At 42.7% G+C, this 20,144-nt stretch overlaps 1 protein-coding gene across 5 annotated transcripts in view; it reads right to left on the bottom strand.

Moving 5' to 3' along the window:
* Ncoa7 (nuclear receptor coactivator 7) overlaps window positions 1–20,144 on the bottom strand; it is a 161,418-nt gene that overhangs the window by 71,991 nt on the left and 69,283 nt on the right. For all 5 annotated transcript variants that reach the window (NM_001432413.1, NM_001432412.1, NM_001432414.1 and 2 more), the window contains 1 exon segment: window positions 17,723–17,937. In NM_001432413.1, the coding sequence (NP_001419342.1) occupies window positions 17,723–17,937 (215 nt within the window).

Here is a 20,144-nt window from a genome sequence, read left to right as displayed (position 1 = left end):
AAAGAGAATAAAAATATTCATAGGAGGAGATATGGAGACAAAGTTTGGAGCAGAGACTGAAGGAATGGCCATTCAGGGCCTGCCCTACATGGGGATTCATCGTATATATAACACACACACACACACACACACACACACACACACACACACACACAGAGTCATCAAACCTAGACAATATTGATGAAGCAAGAAGTGCATGCTGACAGGAGCTGATACAGCTGTCTCCTGAGAGGCTCAGCCAGAGCATGACAAATACAGAGGCAGACTCTAGCAGCAAACCATTGAACTGAGAATGGGGTCCCCATTGGAGGAGTTAGAGAAAGGACTGAAGGAACTGAAGTGGTTTGCAACCCCATGAGAACAACAATACCAACCAACCAGAGCTCCCAGGGACTAAACCACTACCCGAAGAGTAGTGCTCCAGCTGGGCACCAATGGGAGGAGAAGCCCTTGTTCCTGCCAAAGCTGTAACCCCCTCCCAGTGTAGGGGAATGTCAGGGCAAGGAGGGAGGCAGTGGGGGTGATTGGGGAGAGGGAATACTATCATAGAAGGGGGAGAGAGGATGGGTTGGGGGCTTATGGATGGGAAACTGGGAAAGGGAATATCATTTGAAATGTAAATAAAAAATATCCAATAAAAAAATAAATTAAAACGAAGTAACTAGCCAGAGGTCCAGGGCCACAAATTCACACCAAGAGGAATAGGACAGACAAACCTGTACCATTCATACAGGTCTAAAACAGTTGTATAAAATTTTCAAGAACACATAAAAAAATTAACTAATCATACTGAATATAATTGAATGATGTGGCATGGGGGAGAAAAATGGCAGAGGAGAAAGAAGATATAAACAAACAAATAAATAAGAATGACCCTATCCCTGAACATCATAATTTCTAATAAATAAAAGAAATGGGAATAATTCAGACACCTACATCTAATGTTTTACAGACCCCACCCCCATCTCCAGAAATTACTTACTATTAGATCCCCTGTGCAAAAGATATAGGGGTCTGGGTGAGAACAGGAAGGTATCATAACATGGAAAAAGTTACATCATGTTGGAGTTTCCTAGCTTTTCTCTATATCCTCTGAACACTATTTAAAATTAAATAAAAAGTCAAGAGAAGTGAATGAAGGAAGTGCCAGGAATACCCGCTGTAATCACCTTCCGGTAGCCACAGCAGGGTAACTTCAAAGAACTGAACATTCCATATAGCTCATGTACAAACAATTTAACCACAGGATTTTTGATTCTCATAACACATGTGAAAATGGGGTCACCTAGATCTGAGAAGGTAAGCAACGAAATATTAACAACATTCTTCCTTTTTCTTAATTCCATCTAAAGAGTCAGAGAAACTGAAATTTGTTTACACGAGAGATGGACCCCAGGCTACCATCTCCAGAAACATTTCTCCAAAGGTTCTTTTCAGCACAAGGTTAGATATTCATTCTCTCTTTTAAAAAAAAAAAGTGTGTGTGTGTGTGTGTGTGTGTGTTGTGTGTGTGTGTGCTGTGTGTGTGTTGTGTGTGTGTGTGTATGGGGTGCCACAGGCCCATGTGGTCAGAGGACAATTTCCAGAAAGTAGATTCTCTTCTTTGATCATGGTGAAGGCTACTTATGTTTTTATTCATTTGTTCTTTTGAGAGAGGAACTCATCTAGTCCAGGCTTGCCTCAAACTCACTATGTACCTGAGGATGACCCTCGCCCCCTGATTATCTTGCCTCTGCCTCCAGAGTGCTGGCATCATGACCTCAGTGGGTTTTATGCAGAGTTGGGGATCAAACCTAGGCCCCCTGCATGCTAAGCAAGCATTCTCCTAACTGAGCCACATCTACAGTGCTGCTCAGCCCCTTCAACATCGCCCTGTTACTTTCTCGACCGAACTCTGTCTTTCTCGCTGGCACCATACATCGCTGTTACTGGGTTCCTTTGCTAGATCCAAGAAACGAGGAGAACTATTCCAGGTCCACGCACTTGTGGGCAGTTAACAGGGTATAAAACTACAAAAGGAGATGAGTTCTTCATAAAACTTTTAGTATAAATTTACTATGTATACTTGAATTTATGAAAAAACAACACAATTTCCCTTTTACTGGCATATGTTAAAGAAGTGTGTAACATGAAGATCAACTAGAACCAGGCAGGGTGCGAGGACATGGCCAAGGATGGAGGTGTGCCTGGGGAGTCCTGAGTGTTCGAGATAAAACTCCTAGGAAACAAAAGTGTTAGGACCTCGCTTTCTTAAACAAACAAACAAACAAACAAACAAACAGAGTTGCTCTTAGAATGTGCTTCCGTGCCCCTATCAAGTATAGTGGATATGAGTGCATTTCCTTCAGAGTATGCCTTACTATCATTTGTTTTTATTATTCAATACATCGTATTTATAATTCATTGTAATCATTCATCACATACTACTTATTTACATGCCTCTGTGGAAAAACACATTTTTGCCACATGCGGCTTGTCCCTGTGACTGCCCTTTCCCCCTGTGGTTCTTCTTAACCCCCGTGTAAATTGATGCTCTGAATAAAGTTGGCGATTGCCTGAGATTTTAGTCTGCCTCGGTTTTAGGCTCCATTGTCTGGGCTCCACTCTCAAGAGAGGTAAACAAGAGGAGAGAAGATTCAGTCAGTCAGGAAGGTGCTGTTATACAAGCATGAGGGCCAGACTGGTATGTCTGACACAGAGAGCCAAAGTGTGACATCTGTAACCTCAACCTGGGAGGGGCAGAAGAGACAGCCGGGCCTCTGGAGCTTGCTGGTCAGTTAGTCTAGCTGAATGGGTGATCTCCAAGCTTAACGCGATCCCGTCTCAAGTAAGTAGAGACCTTGTGGCATGCATATGGCATCAAGCTACGCTGAAGATGTGGAAGCAGAAGTGTGAGCCCCAAGTCTGCATGAGATACACATTTACAATAAATAAGGAAACACATCCCACACAACTCTGGCCTACACACACGTGCATACCCCTTCTTTCCAGAGTCTACAGATGTGAAATACTTGAGGTAGAGTTCAAAGGGAGCGGTCTTTGATGTCTTGGGCTGTCCTAATGACGTCTGATACATAAGGAAGAAGGAACTTCCTGGTACAGGTCAACTTCCCGGACGCGTCTGACTGTGGGTACAACTTTTCACTGCAGTAACATTACACTGGGAAAAATCACATGTACCTGCCAAAGCTGCGAGCCGAACACAATGCTCTATGGTTGGCCAAACGAATTAGAAAGTCACTGGCCCATTTTAAGAATCGTAATAATCTCTGTCCATAGTGGCACAATGTAAAGTTCAACTTTACTTCCTAAATTGTTTTCACAGATAGAAAGATGGCCAACCCTGTACACCAGTGAACTAAATCAAGACAGGCTCTGGAATTCTCAGTCCACGGGCAAGAGGGTTCTGATCCCGATGAGAGCAAGGAAGGGGCAGGTAGAGGCACAGGAAAGGACAGACTCAACTCCAGCTTTGAAGGTGAGAACCTATGATTAGCCTTAAAGATGTACCTGTCTGCTAATGACCTCTACTTCCAGTCTTAGGCTTCCTCATAGGCCCTTTACACCTACCAAATTCTAACTCTCTCCTTTATTTCAAGGATTTGTAGCAAATAAGAAAATGTGCCTATGGACAGAAGAAGAGGCTAACCCCGTATTCCTCAAACTACTCTGGACATTTTACTAGCTCTATCCACAAGATAAAATGAAAACGGGCTATATGAGCCCCTGCTCTGTTTGAGATGGGGATGCAGTTCAGTTGGTAGAAGGCTTGCTTGCCTTGCAAGTGACCCTGGGTATAACCTCTGACAATGTACAAGCTGGTTACAGTGCTGCATATCTGTAATCCCAGACTACGGGAGGTTGACGCAGGAGGATCAAACAGTCAAGGCCACCACCGGCTCCACAGAGAGTCTGAGGGCTACCCTTGGCTAAGTGTGGCCTTCAGTGTTCTCAAAATTTTAAATAAATAAAGATACAAAGAGTATCAGGATGATGATATAGTCCAGATGATGAAATAGAACCCTCAGCTCTCACTCTACTGAGGAAAGGTGACTTCAGTGACACAAAATGAGAGGGAATCAGAGAGGCAAAGGAAACTTTATCTGTGTTTCCAGACCTTTCAAAGAAAAGGAACCCTGGCTCTATGACCAGCATGTCCCAATACTGGAAACTGATGCATTCGACTGTAACAGTTTGATGCCCATAACCAAGAAATCAAATCGTTTGCCAGCTCGTGCATGTCACCAAACATCTGAGTACGATTTCACTTTGAGATCAAATTGGGCAGGTTCCAATGGCAGCATAATAGAAAGCAAGTAACGTGAAAGTATTTTGCATCGAGTCCGCCAGCTATACCTTAGGGAACTGTCTATAGCAAGCCCACTAGCTGTACCTTAAAGACTGTCTGTGGGGCTGGGGATTTAGCTCAGTGGTAGAGCGCTTACCTAGGAAGCGCAAGGCCCTGGGTTCGGTCCCCAGCTCCGAAAAAAAGAAAAAAAAAAAAAAAAAAGACTGTCTGTGTCAAGTACAACAGCTATTACATAAGGAACTGTCTGTGTCAAGTACGCCAGCTACAGCATAAGGAACCGCCTGTGTCAAGTTTACCAGCTACAGCATAAGGAACCGCCTGATAACGTCATTGAGGAAGCAGTAAGGTATGTGTGACGCAGGGTCAGAGCCTTGTACAACTGCCACTGTCATTAGTCATGTGCAAATGACATATGGAAACAGACATCTAAATAGTTGAGGCATCATCGAAGAAGCTTCATTCCAGAAATGTAGTCATATGGTACTGAGATGACAGATTATTAAAACTCACTTCAAAGGGAACAAAAGCCTTGTTGGTCACTGATACACGCCCCTCTCACCAGCGAAGTCATGTGAAGTTCCACTGCATTAAGGAAAAACCTCACAATAGTAGCAACAATGTTACAACCCTTTGAAAACTAAAGAGCAGGAACTGCCTTAACCTCCCCCTAGGTTATCTAAGCGGCACCAGCCACTGAGAAGGAGACTTTCTGACGTGATGAGCAGAGAGCTCTAGGATTCCACCTTTCCTGAGCTGTCAGGCCTACTGGGTGGGCTTTAGAAAATGTCGGTACCTTTGAGTTATCCCTGGTCATTTAAGTAATCTCTGATACACGTTCTTGTAAGTAACTCCAGTAAACAGTTCACAAAGTTGGACTTTGGTGGCATTGTTTGTTACTTGGGGCTATCAACAGCTCCTTATCTAGGATGAGTAGATAGGGAACTAGTTTGTTCCTGTCGAGAACAGTGTCGAGCTTACAGGTCTACAGTGGCTGGTTAGGTACTTAAAGTCATTCTGAACCTTAGTTTACAGGTGCAGCTTAGCCCTAAGGTTTTTTTAAAGAACGGGTCCCCTGGAGGATCAAGGGATCCCACAGGCATGGTGCAGTTTCTCTTACATGTTTCCCATCTCCCCATGTGCAGTGAGAACAAGTCCCTAAGAGCGACTGCAGCAAAGCCTGGAAGGTTTCTGCACAGGGACTCTCCCAGGACACTAAGTAACAATACAAAGTCATAGGAAGCCAAGTCTACGACAGTTTGAAACCCCACAGACAAAGAGCAGACTCCATTTTCCTAGGAATGTAATGTGGCAACACTGGAATGAGCTCCAGGCACCTGTATTTTTATCCACGCTATCATGTAAAATTAAATTCTCTTAAAGTAGACCTCTGTAAGCATATCATAAACCAAGAGCAATTATGAAAAGCAACTCAATGTAGTTCAGTGGTAATGAGCTTGCCTAGTATGTATAAGGCTGGGTTTCATCCCCAGAACCACAGTAAAATGAAAAAAGAAAAAGAAAAAAAGAAAACACTAGCCAATTTCAATGAAGAATCTCTAAATCAGGGTTTATATGCAGTTATCTTGGAGTCCCCAGTCTAAGTGAAGAATAAGGGTTTTAAGTATGAAAAGAAAAAGTGGCTATTAGATAGTTGAATTTTCTTTCTAAAGAACCAACATTGTCACAAGAATGTCAAAAATATATGATTGCTTAGAAAAGTGTCCAGACATAATAATCTTTGTTTTTTGTTTTTTGAGACAAGTTTCCTCTGTGTATCCTTGGCTGCCCTGGAACTTGCTCTGTAGACCAGGCTGGTCTCAAACTCAACAGTTGTAATAGAAATTGAATTGGGAAAGTTCCAGGCATGGTTTTGTCTACCAAGAAGATATTTAGCCTCAGTGGTAGAGCGCTTACCTAGGAAGTGCAAGGCCCTGGGTTCGGTCCCCAGCTCCGAAAAAAAAGAACCAAAAAAAAAAAAAAGATATTTAGCAATAAATGTAGCATGATAATACTAAGAAATAGAAATAATTCAGAGCCACACAGTCTGCTGTTTTATACAGTTATAGCAAAGCAATTAAGACATATAATAAAAAGATGGGCTTTTAGTATAGAGTAAAATTGCCATTATAAACCAGTGAAAAAAGCTAGATTTCTTTATAAATACCTGCTGGGCAGATTTAGTTTAGGCACTAAACAGACAACGTATGAGCCCAGTTCTAACATTTAATCCCCATGCAAATTCGAGTGAATACATAAAATAGGGACACCAATATATCTTAGACAAGGCAAATTTGGAAAAACAATCTACAATGAGAGAAACAAGAGCTCAAAGATAAGTAAATGAGATTGGGTAAACAAAAAGATCACTGAAACTCAAGATCTTAATTTAAGATAATATACTCTAAAATAGATTCAGGATTTTATAATAAAGCCAGATGTGGTGACACATGCCTGCAGTTTCAACTACTCAGAAGGCTGAGACGGGGATGAATTGAGTTCAGGAGTTTGCAGTCAGCCTGAGAAATACAAGATAATACCAATACTACTACTACTAATAATAATAAATATTAAACTCATGGAGCTGGAGAGATGGCTCAGTGGTTAAAAGCCGAGGACTCAAGTTCAATTCCCAGTGCCCACATGGCAGCTCACATCACCCATAACTCCAATCACTTCAATTCCAGGGTTTCTGACACCCTCTCACAGACAGGCTGACATTTAAAACACCAAGGGACATAAACAAAAAAATCAACCAACAAACGAGCTGGGCTTCCTTGTCTGGCCTCAGTGGGAGAGGTCACTTCCCATTTAGCCCTGCTGCGGCCAGGGCAGGTAGGTACTAATGGGGGATTTCTCCTTCTCTAAGGAGAGGGGAGGGCCTAGTGGGGAAGGGGCTTGAGAGAGCAGGACTGAGAAAAGAGGAGGGGGACTATATTGGGATGCAAAGTGAATAAGTAAATTAATTAATTAACATCATAAATGGCTTTGAATAAAGTAGAGGACTTGGGTTTCTGCACAAAGAAATATTTTCCCCTGGTGATGCTAATAATTCATACTATAGGTTTGTCTTCAAAAAAGCACACTTAGTATGTTAATGCTGCCAACTGGAGCTGCTGACAGATGAGGAATGAACAAACTGAAAAAACTAAATTATGAACTGTTACAACTTTAAAACGCGTCAAGAGGCACTACGTTGAATTTTACCCTCTGACACAGTAGTCATCATGGAGTATATGCTACTTCCTCTCCCTCCAGTACAGCACGCCCAGCATATTGTTATGGCTGCTTAGCAGTGCCACTATCTAATGTTTAACTAACCTGAGTCATGCTGCATGGAAATGTAGAGTATCTCAAGGGCAGAGGAACTGTCTCTAGAGGACTGTTCTACCACGCGCATGACAGTAGTCCTGGATGAATAATGAAGGCCATATCCGACAGATGGACAGCCCACAGAGTTTGCGAATATGGAAGGACAGAGGATTCCAGTGGCTTTGGTCAGCATCTGATCTATATTATCCATAGACCTAGTGGGTGTTTTGAGCATGGCTACACATATGGCCAGGTCTAGAAGTGAGTCTAGTGTCCCAGGCATATCGAACTCACTTAAGTAGATATGGGTCAACGACACCATCATTAAAACTACAGCGCAGTCTCTTCCTTCTTCTGGACTAAGAGTCAAGAATGTTCTGGTCTGTGTTGGCTTTGTTTTTGCTCCAGAGTTGAATTGTAGGGCTGAGAACACTGCCCAAGGCATCACTCTGGCTTTGTTGTCAGAGTGCAATGCTTTAGTGTCTGTCACATGCTAGCCCACATGCGCTCTGGTATACTCCTTAGCGTCTCGCTTTTTAACTCTGTAGAACAGGCGGCTGCTTTCTGCTGTACGTCATGAATAGTCATGAAGTCAACCAGGAAAGCAAGCATCCAGCCCACAGCAGACATCGTCCAGAGGACATTCCTTCCGGCTTTCTTCCGAACACCTGTTCTCTCTTCTCCCCTTCCTAGCCTTTCCCACCCTTCAAAAGTTATGCTTTTTTTAAAAAAAAAATCTATATTTTCCTTATTTTACATAAATGGATTATGGGTAAATATGGACAACTTAAATTTTAAAAGAAAATATAGGGGAGATAAAAAGCCAATCATGCATGAATCAAATGTATACAGAACCCTTGCTATAGTCCATTTGTAAACCAGTGGCTAATAAACAACAGAGATTTAGTTCCCACCATTTGGAAGACTAGGACTTCAATATCAAAGGCCTGGCAAGAGCCCTCGGCCACTTCATAGAATACGCATGGCCACTGTGTCCTCATGTGGTAGATAGGGCCAATGATGGCTACTATGTCCTCGTGGTAGAAAGGGCCAGTGAAGTCTCTTTTATGAGGAGCCTTAATTTCAATCACAAGAATGGGACCATTGAGTTCTATAGACTCCCCAAAAGACCATACTTATCAATATGGCTGCCCTGGGAATGTGCACTTATGTCCTCCCCCACCACCAACACACCTCCCTCTCCTGTGTATGTGTTGACTTATGGGCCTTGTGCACACAAAGAGGTCAGAGGACAACCTGGGAGAGTTAATTCCTCCCAGCACATGGGTCCGTCCAAGAGACTGAACTTAGGTCATCACGCTTGTCAGCAGGCCTCTTTGCCTACTTAGCTATCTACCTGGCCCAAGTGAATGCACATTTTAACATCTGAATTTGGAAAGATACAAAATGACCATAGCACTCATTAGAACAAAATAACAGAAATAAATACAGTTCACCTCTGGCTCCCATATAGAAACAGCCAATATTTACCTTCTAATGAATCTACTTCCGGCTCCTTTTCATCTGACTTTTATATAGTTACACTATGTGAATTGTCATTTTACTCAAAATAGAACTATGTTTAAAACTATTTCCCACTGCATGCCACTATGGAAATTTGAGAAGTTTCCCCATTTAATTAATTATATGTTTGTATTGTTGGAAAATGATACCTAAAATATATTTTATATCCATTATGTTAATTATATCTTCATGCAATTTCAAGTAGTATGATAGTCACTACAGTGGAATCTTTTTTTCTTTTTTTCTTTTTTCTTTTTTTCGGAGCTGGGGACCGAACACAGGGCCTTGACAGTGGAATCTTTTAATGCTTCTATTTCTTTACAGTGAACTTTAGCAGAAAGGTTGAGCCCAAAGGATATTCAAAAAACAAGGCTCTCGGTAAATATAGCTATACTGTCCTCCACAAAGATTAAACCAGATTACTCTCTACCATCAATCTGTTTATCGTGGTTCCGATCTTCATGCCCCTTAAAATTCCTATATTGAAATTCTTACCCCCAAGATCATGGTATTAGGAGATATAACCAGGCACTCATTAAGAATGAGTCCAAAAAGGAGACTCCTGCCCCAGCTTCCCTCATAGACCTAGTAGAGGAAACAGTGGCCCAGAGACTCAGAGTTTACTAGTGTCTTGACCATGAAGGAGAGACCATGACAGTTCTGTGGTACATGAGCTACCCAGTCTCTGAGACTTCAGTGTCTTTTCCCCTTAATGTCTTTTCTGCCTCATTTAGTGATGATTTGACTTTTCAAGCTGAAACTGTCAGTGATCATGCACTCTTGTCCAACACATGTGTTATTATATACAGTATTATAATACACAGTATTTCCATGCTGTGAGATTTTACACCATACAGAGCACTACACATTAGGGAATGAATGCTGTCATGCAGATGGGCTATGCTTATGACAAGCCTAATCTCTGAACTCGAGATCAGATATACGAGAACCTGGTTTTTTTAAATACTCAGCTTCTTGGTCAGTAGTAGCAGGTTTTTGTTGTAGCCATGACAAGAACAATTTTCAGGAGGCTGTGTTTGACACACGGGGTTAGGTAGGGATCAAGAAAGTTCTTGAGGCAAAGCTAGTTTTACTAAGACTCCTTTACTTCATCACCACTAACTTCCAGACACTCAAATTCCCTACCCACTAGAATTTCTAACTCTGTTCCAAACTTTGGAACAATTTCCCTTATACATTTTTTTAAGTAAAGGAAGTTTTACAAATAGGCTGAATAGAAATTTCCATAGCGGTATTGACGCTGGGAGTAGAGCATGGGACAGAAAACAAGACTACCACTGCACAGAAGCCCATGCTGGAGAGGCATCAAAGTCTTGATCAGTATAACCCTCTACAGCTTTCTACGAAATTCCTGGAATCTGGAAACAAAGAGACCTGTCAGTTGCGAGGTACTTATGAACGCCATGAGGTGAAAGAGTACCAAGCACATGAGACAGGAATTCCTCCCAGGGGAGAGCCTCTGTCTCTGTCTGTCTCTCTGTCTCTGTCTCTGTCTGTCTGTATCTGTCTCTGTTCTCTTCCTCTTCCTCCTCCTCCCCCCTCCCCCTCGTTTCCCAATATCTGTTAGTCTGACAATTATACAATTGGTTAGATACTCCATCAAAATAAGGGGTTAGATCAGGGTGTTGGGGAAACCAGGATGCATTTTCGATTCGTGCTCACAACCAAGCATTTCTGGCTTAATTCTTGTGGTATTCACCGCCAGTTAACATGACTTCTTTTCTTAGGACCAAAATTTGAACGTACTTCATACTAAGAACAAGGCTCCCTTCTCAGCAGTTTGTTTCAAGGAGATCTATGGTGCAAGCAACATGTTGGTGGACACTTGGTGTGTCTGAGAATGTCTTGTCTTCGAACTTAAGAAGTAACTTTCACCTCTCAAATGAAAACTTTTATGGCTCTGGAACAGAGAGTACTAGGTCTCTCTCTAAAGCTCTGGCTATCCTGGAATTCACTACATAGACCAAACTTGTCTGAGATTCACAGAGGTTGGTCTGCTTCTGCCTTCTAATTGCTTGGATTAAAAGTATGTGCAACTGTTCCTGGCCTTATAACAAAATTTTATAGTTTTACTGATTTGACTTCATTTTTAAGCCATTTATCCATGACCCATAAATCCTTCCTACGTTAACCTACATTTTCTCCTACATCTTGCCCTACATATCGTGACCTCCTTTGATTCTATGCTCAAAGAAGTGCTTACACTCCTGCATGCAGACGTCCAGTCTCACGATGGCTGTGGTTACTTCTGTTCCCACGGTTTTTGTCTTTTCATGCAGAATGTGTTTTTTTTTTCCTTTCCCCTCAGCCCCTTCCTCCATGTTCCCCCACATCTGACATCTTCCTTCTTGTCATTTTCCTCTTTAGCTACATTTCTGGTTATTTTACCAGCATAGGTAATTTTTTTGGACTAGAAATTGAACTAAGTCTGTGGCCTACAAGTGTGTTCTTTACCACTGAGACTCATCCCCAGCCCTAGGCTCGTGACGTGTTCTTCTCACATAAAAGTCTATTTTAATCCTATATCCTTCTAATCTTTAAAATCGAAAGGACAAGAAGGCTTTCCACTCCAGGCTTTCCACGGCCTGGCCTATTTATGTTTGGAAGTAAACTTATAAAAATAATATTTTAACCTTGACCTTCTAAGCCTGTGAGTTGAAACAAAAATCAAACAACAGACATGAAACTCACCTATGTGGTTTTAAAAAGAAGAAAACAAAACCCTTAGAAAAGTGGTAAGTTGTGCGGAAAGCTGAGTTGCCACTGTGGGAAAGAACCCAGTCGTTGGCTTCTTTCATATGTTCATGAGAACAAAGAGTCTACAGCAAAGGGACAGGAGAAAATTTCAGTTTGTGTTTTTTTAACTTTTCTTGTTAATCTTCTTTTGAATCAGCATGGAAAGCTGTAATGAATGTAGCAGACACGACAGGCTTGTTAATAAGAAACTACATGAGGCTGACCTTAAGATATACACCTTCAACCACACACTGGGAAGCTCAGCAGAATTACCACGAATCTGAGGCCAGCCTGGGCCTACCTGTGAGATGGCCTCTCAGGAAAAAAGAAAGGAGACAATAAACGAAAGGAAGTGTAGGGGGAGGGAGAGCAGGAAGGGGAAAAGGGGAGAGAGGAAAGGGAGGGGCCTGAGGAGGAAGGGGAGGAGCCTGGGAAGAAGGCTCATGACAAGTGATCGCATTAAGCTAATCTTTGGCTTTGGCAATCACAAAATGCCAAGCTCTTACATAGGAGTCTTTTACCTCCATTACAATGGTTTCCCAAATAATATTCTTTTAAAGTAGGTGGGTAATGGTGGCACATACTTTTAATTGCAGCACTCAGGAGGCTGAGGCAGGTGGATCTCTAAGACTTCAAGAACAGCCTGGTCTACAGAGTGAGTTCTAGGACAGTCAAGGTTACACAAGCTGACACTATCTTGAAGAAAAAATCTTTTAACGTTTCTAAATTGCTCTCCAGGATCCTTGGCATTAACACATGTGTTAATTAACACACTGTGCTATTTTAATAATATACTTTATTCCAAGTTGGCTTATTTTCTTGACATAAAATCTGTCTCTTCTTAATCTTGAACTCGGATGGGCATGTTTCAAGTAAAGAATGGTCCTACGCTGAAATCTCTGGAGTCCTCATATTCCCATTCTACCTGTGTGACTTAGAACAGAAGATGTGCACTATTCCAACATTAAAGACTAACGAATGGAGTGTTCTTTTAATGCAAAAATACTTTGTTGCCAACTTGATAGAGTTTAATGCTGCAATAAATTAATCATCTTTTGGGAGGTTTAGAAATGTTCTGATGAGCTGTATAAAACTTGGCTTGGCATGGTCGCACATGTCTTTGACCTGCCATGGAAGTGGCAGAGAGGCAAAAGAAGAATGATTTCTCTGAGTTCAAGGTCAGCTTTTTCTCCACAGTGAGTTCTAGGCCAGCCAGAGCCACACAGGGAGACTCTGTCTTTAAACAATTTTTCTAAAAACATAGTAATAGCTAATTTTAAAAGCACAGTAAGACCCCAGAATTACCAAACAATTTCTTTTTAAAAAAATATTTATTTTTATGTTATATATGAGTGTTTGGCTGCATGCATGTCTGTGCACCACAAGCATGCAGTACCTGAGGAGGTCAAAAAAGGGTAGTGAATCCTCTGGAATAGAGTTATAGATTGTCATGAAGTTTCATGAAGGTACTGGGAATTGAACTTGGGTCCGCTGTAAGTTTAGCAAATGTTCTTAAGCTCTGAGGCATCCCTCCATCCCCCTACACAACTTCTTAACAGTTTATGCCATACAAATAGAGTAAATGAAAAGTGTCCTATTTATTAGCAAATATACATACAAACACGAAAAGCTTCAATTCACTTGTTCTGGAAACATTCTGCTTTTTACCGACTGGGTGCTGTGCTAGGTAATGTCTCAGATTATCTGATGCACATGATGTAATGTGATTACTTCCTTTCCTACTTTCTTCTCACAAACAGAATAGAACATTTACAGAATCAGGACCATGTTTTATAATGAGGCAATTCTAGTGACTAAGCCTCTCCATAATAGTCTTCATTAATGTGCTATCACAGGGTAATGAGAGAGTAGTGTATTGCCCGACACTTCAGTGAGTCACAGATAGATCTATTTGAAAAAATCAAGAACATTTTGTCAAAATATCCTTTTTAGTTCAGGTAAATTACTTGGCATATGCAGAATGGGCAACCAGTGAAAGTCACTGCTTTCAACAAACTATATTTGCATAAATAATATCCTTTTGGCAAGGCCTTTGCTTTTGCTTTGTCATCCTATTAAGTTCTGTTTTTTTCCTGTATGCTAATATTTGAAAGAGTCCTGTAATGCATAAAATTCAACAAATGAAGGAAACAATCCTGCAAGGCATCATGGCCCAAGGAGGCAGAGGGAGGTAGATCTGTGAGTCTGAGGGGGGCTGGGGATTTAGCTCAGTGGTAGAGCGCTTACCTAGGAAGGTCCCCAGCTCCGAAAAAAAGAACCAAAAAAAAGAAAGGAAGAAAAGAATGAAAGGAAGAAAGAAAGACAGACAGACAGCTTTGTACTTTCTGTACCCAGATAGGACAGCTCTCACCTATGCCTTTTCCATTATGCACTCCTGAGTTCATGTTGTCATTTAGCACCACTAGCTCATTTTTGCCTCTGTTCCTGGGATCACTACTTTTACACATAGATTTCACCTCACATCTGTAGAGACCAATAAGCAGGCACCTCTAAGCCCCTTGAGAGAAATGAAATCACATCTCTAAACACAAAGCCCATCGCCTTCCTTCCTCATTCTTAAGGTTTCAAATTTGTCATATACTGACTGCTCCTTTTCTTCTCCATACACTATACTAATTAGCCTACTGTGAGCAGAATCTCTCTTCAGAACTTCATTTCCCTAAGGGCTTGTCTCTGATCGGCACAGCCTGCCTTCATCAATTCAGATTCAGATCCTGGAAATAATGGCGCTTCCCCCAACCCTCTTTGAGTTTTACCAGGCAAATCTAAATCCTTAGCAGACAAGATCCTCCCTCTGTCAAGTCTCCTTACTGTCCTGCCACAGAGATGCAACACAGAAAGAGGCACAGGAATGACTCTTGGCTCAAGGTCTGATGCTCCCCCTAGTGGTCTAGACAGACATCCTCGTATGGGACTCTGAAAGGCAACAGTGAGGCATTTGTCAATTATGGCTAAATGTGGTTGGAGCAAATGAAGCCTGAAATTTAGTGCCCCACCCAGAGGTTTGATCCCAGCAGTAGATTCTCCTGATGAAATTCCCCCAAGTCTCCAAGCCAGCAGCGGTCATCACTGTCATTCTTGAGGGATGACACAATGGCATCTCTACTTACTATTAACAAGGAAAACCACATAGCAATTTCAACTAAATGACTACACTGCTAAAGCATCCTGTGGAACTGTCCGGAAATGAAGCCAAAGAATGCACGAGTATTCATTCATCTATATGCTCAGTCTTCTACAGAAGGCACATTTAAAATTCATCTGTCGAGACAGGGAGGTAACTGAGTAAAGTGCTTGCCTTGTATGTGTGAAGACCTGCGCTCCAATCTCCAGTACCAATATCCAGAAAAGGTCTGGCCCGGAGATGGTGGGTCACACCTTTATTCCCAGCACTCAGGAGGCAAAGGCCAATGGATCTGTGAGTTTGAGGCCAGTCTGATCTACATAGTGAGATTCTCGAAATCTCCCCACCCCTCCACACATTCACACACAAGTCTGGTACGGTGGCCCATTTCTGTAATCTCAGCACCAGGAGGCAGAGATAGGTAGAACTTTGAGGCTGCAAGGCTAGTCTATCAGTTGAGTTATGGGCCAATGAGAGAGCATGCTCAAAATACAAGGTGGATGGTGATGAACAGTACCCAAGATTGGCCTCCACTCACACAAATGGACACAAGTATGTCTATCAAATACACAGACACGCACAAAGAGCGCCTGTCAAGGTGGAGACACTAGGGTCTCATTATCCCAGCCTGCAGCCAGAGAATGGATACATCTATGAAAATGCTGGAGATCTGGCTTGGCCTGGACAGAGACAGGAAGGAAGTCTCAGAAGAGAAAGTAACTTGCCCTCTGCAGTGTTAGCAGCCCCATGGTCATGGCTGAGGGCAGATTCTTCATCCATCTGTCAGAGCAATGCACGAGGCAGCTCTTACTGCCACCTCAGTGCAGTGCAGCATGACCTTGACAAGCACTGTCCCACCACTTTAGCTGCAGGATGCTCTCTGAACACTGCTTCATCGTCTTCTCTTTGCCTAGCCATACCAAGCCACATTTCTTACTCTTTTTTTTCCCCAATTGATAAGATATAGTTGCCCACCTAAACATACAAAGCCCGGTACCATCCATCCCTTAAGAACATTCATAACAATCTGTAAATACACAGAGTGGAATCTTAACGTCTGCCTCCATTGTTGTCCTGCCATGGCTTCTCACATTTCTGACTCTTAATACCCTCTCTCTTTGCCCCCTCTTTGAACTATACTCAGATCTGCATATGACAGAATGGTCAGCATGAAACGGGAACAGCTAGACGAGCCATCATTCCCTGTGCATTTGCAGCAATAGCTAGTCTAAGAAACTCTGAAACACTGTGAACGTACTTTACAGGCGAGGTTTTGTGTTCAGTGGTTGTTTCCAGCTGACACATGCTAGGCCTTGTCTCCTCCAAACACTGCGATCACTGCTATCGGTACCTTTATGGACCTATGTATAAAACCGCTAAGGAAGAGAAATAAACCTGGCTTGGCAGGCAAAGTGCCTGCTGAACAATTGGGGGCCTGAGTTTTGATTCCCCAAACCCATGTAAAAAGCTGAACATAGTGATGGTCTCCTGAAGTCCAGGGCTGTGAGGCAGAGACAGGAGGATTTCTGGAGCTAGCAGGCCAGCCAGTCCAGAGAGTGAATTGAGGCTCAGTGAGACCTGGTCTCAGCAATGAAGGAGAGAGCAATAGAAGAAGGTTCTGAAGTCAACATCTGATCCCTAGCAAGCACATCTACACACACCCATACACACACACACACACACACACACACACACACACACACACACACACACAGAACAGGCAAGTACATCTACACACACACACACACACAGCACAGGCAAGCACATTACACACATACACACACAAACACACACTCACTCATAAAAACAACAAAAAGAGAAAAAACATATTTCTCCTACAGGGAAAGTGGTTCATTAGCACAAAGCACAAACATGGCAGACACACTGCTAGATGAAAAATGTCCAAGGCTGAGTGGAGTATGTTGGTTCACAGCTATCTTTTTATATCATATAACACACACAATAAGAGCTAGGGTCAGCTGGGCTCCAACCTCATAGGTGGCAATGAATAGCCTAGTAAGGGCACCAGTGGAAAGGGAAGCCCTTGGTCCTGCCAAGACTGAACCCCAGTGAACGTGATTGTTGGGGGGAGGGCAGTAATGGGGGGAGGATGGGGAGGGGAACACCCATATAGAAGGGGAGGGGGAGGGGCTAGGGGGATGTTGGCCCGGAAACCGGGAAGGGGAATAACAATCGAAATGTAAATAAGAAATACTCAAGTTAATAAAGATGGAAAAAAAGGGTCAGAGTACTTGCTCTATATGCTGTGCTGTTACTAAAATGTTATGTCATAAATCATTGTTTTTGACAAATCATTACAGATTCTGATTTTTGAAGGTGGGAGTTTTTGTTTATTCTTGAGATAGGGTTGGGCTTTTTTACCCACGTAGAACAGACTACCCTGATTTCCCCGTGTAGACCAGGTTGGCTTCAAAGTTGTGATGACCACTGTTGGTATCAGGAACTGCTTTAACTAAGACAAGTTCCTAACAACCACATCTAGCTTAAAAGTTATTACAATTTGTTGTTGCTATGGGTGTTATAGTTTTGAGTCTCGTGTAACCTAGGCTGGCTTCAATTGCCGTTCTTCTGGCCTCTTTGTCCTGAGCACAGGGACTTTAGTTTTATGCCACCATGGCTCAGCCTATGACAGCTTCCACGGTGTCATGAGTACTCACCAGCATTGTAGTATCTCTTCAGTTCCGTGTGCCTGATTTCCTTTAGCTGATTATTTTTTCTCTTCTTTTTCTCATCAGTGCTCTGGTCCCCCTCCGCTGCAATGTTGGACTTGTCTTGTTCCAAAATGACTGAATGAGAATCATCTTTCCCGGAGTGGCTCCGTGCGGCTGAGACTATCTCTGCATTTTGTTTGGCTTGTTTTTTCTTTTTAAGTCTATGAATGAAGAGGGAGAAACATTGGAGAAGTCGCTACATGCCATTTTATGCTGTGGGACCCTGAAATGGAATTGTCTATACATAAAACAGTCTGACACCCCCCCCGCCTCTCTCTCTCTCTCTCTCTCTCTCTCTCTCTCTCTCTCTCTCTCTCTCTCTCTCCCCCCCCCCCCCCCCCTCTCTCCTCTTGGCAAGCACACAGACTAGCTTCTAGCTCACAATCACCTTGTCCCAAGTGCTGGGTTTACAGGCTTGCAGGCCTGGGTCCTCTCCACCTTTCTTTTGGTAGGACTGGGGATTGAATCCAGGGTTTATACATGATAGGCAAGCATTTATCCTCAGTTCTGTTTTAACTTAAAAGAAAAACAAGGAAGAGGAAGAAGGGGAAGAGGGAGAAAAAAAGAGAAAGAACGGGTTGGGGATTTAGCTCAGTGGTAGAGCGCTTGCCTAGCAAGCGCAAGGCCCTGGATTCAGTCCTCAGCTCCGGGGGGGGGGGGGGGGGGGGAGAAGGAGGTGGGAGCTTAAAGACAAAGTCTCACAAAATTATTCAAGTTATTTTTCTTTTCTAATCGCTTAAATATTCTAACACGAAGACCAGAGGTCTTTGCTCAATTTTGCATCCACAATACAAAATCTCAGAAGTACTGGATACATTTTCCTATGGGTCTGAAATGATGAGTATTGTTATTAAATCGAGATACAGTAACCCATCTATAAAGCCTCATTTGGGGCACTGCATGATTTTAAAAGTGTTTGTGATTTTCTGTTGTACCTAAGAACTGAGAGACAAGCAGGAATGAAATGTTTTATACTGGTTTGAAGGCAGGATCAGGAATTATAGCACCTGACTCTGGTTTGTGTAACTCTTCCCTTTACATAGATGATAGGAGCCCTATAGTGCTACATCCCTTGGGATCTAAAATCCCCTCATAACGGTATGGAATAGTGCGATCACTGTGATTACTAATATGAGAACTGGCCGAATACTTAGTGAACATCTTCGATGCTTTCAATTCTTTATTCCCAAGGCCAAGCTGTATGAGCTGAAGTTAATCATCATTCACTGAATCTACCCCTTCCCGAGGAAGGCATGCTCTGCAATGAACTGGTCAACAAGTCCTTGAGAAAGTTCGTGTTCTACAGAGCGTAAGTTCTTTCATAAGGTCTGTAACCTCTTGAACCTGGGCACTCTGTTTAAGTATAAATACGTTGAGATTAGGCTCCTTCGGCTTGGGTAGGAAGAGACTTTGGATTTGAAGTTTGCATCCTGTTACACAGTTCTCGTGCCTTGGGCTCTACAGCTGAAGTCAACACCTACACAGCTTGTTGAACACAGAGTCTTCACCCCTTTGAGCCAACGTCTTCGGTCCAGACAGATAGAGACTCTGTGTGCAACCCAGCTACAAGCCTTGGCTCTATTATGGTGTCCTGCCTGCAGGCTATGCTAGTGCAGTGGTGGCACTAAGCTTGAGGACGTAACCAACTGAGGTCTGATGTGACGTGAGGCTTACTCCATGATATGGAATCCATATCCAACACTTGGTGAGTGACCAAGAACCTGAGACTAGATAGCGCAGAGACCTAGGACAAAAAGGGAAAGAGGGGGAAAGTAGCAGTAAAATGACTCCTTATGATGTTAGGGAATACTCATGGACCAGTGCCTGGCTCAGCCATCATCAATCAGAAGCTTCCTTCTGTCTCCGATGGCGACAAATGCAGAGCTCTACAGCCAGACCTCATGCAGAGGATCAGAGACCTTGGAACACTCAGTCCTAAAGGAGACGTTGGTATCAAATCCCTCCATTAAAGGCTTGGAAAGCCGTGTAGAAGAGGAGGAAACATGTAAGAGTCAGCGCTAATGGAGGACACCAAGAAAGCAAGGCCTTCTAAATCAACAGGCCTGACACACATATGAATTCACTGACACTGAGGCAGCATGCACCAGGCATGCATGTCTGTGCAAGATGGGGGTCCTAGAGCTGAAAGCAGTGGGCAAGTATGCTACATGCTACCCTTCACTGAGCACCAACGATGTCAGTTCTAAGGCTTTCATTTACTTGTATAAATAGTCTAAAAGCAAGACAGTGGGAAAAGGTACAGTGGAGTACACATCTCGTCTCTGTGTGTTTGTCTGAACACACACACACACACACACACACACAATTACAAATCAAAGTTAGGGGACTGCAGAAAGGGATTACTTTC

Source organism: Rattus norvegicus, chromosome 1 (assembly GCF_021556685.1).
Source record: "Rattus norvegicus strain SHRSP/BbbUtx chromosome 1, alternate assembly SHRSP_T2T, whole genome shotgun sequence".
Taxonomy (NCBI): domain Eukaryota; kingdom Metazoa; phylum Chordata; class Mammalia; order Rodentia; family Muridae; genus Rattus; species Rattus norvegicus.
The sequence above is the reverse complement of the archived record's forward strand: the minus strand, read 5'-3'. Positions and strand labels throughout refer to the sequence as shown.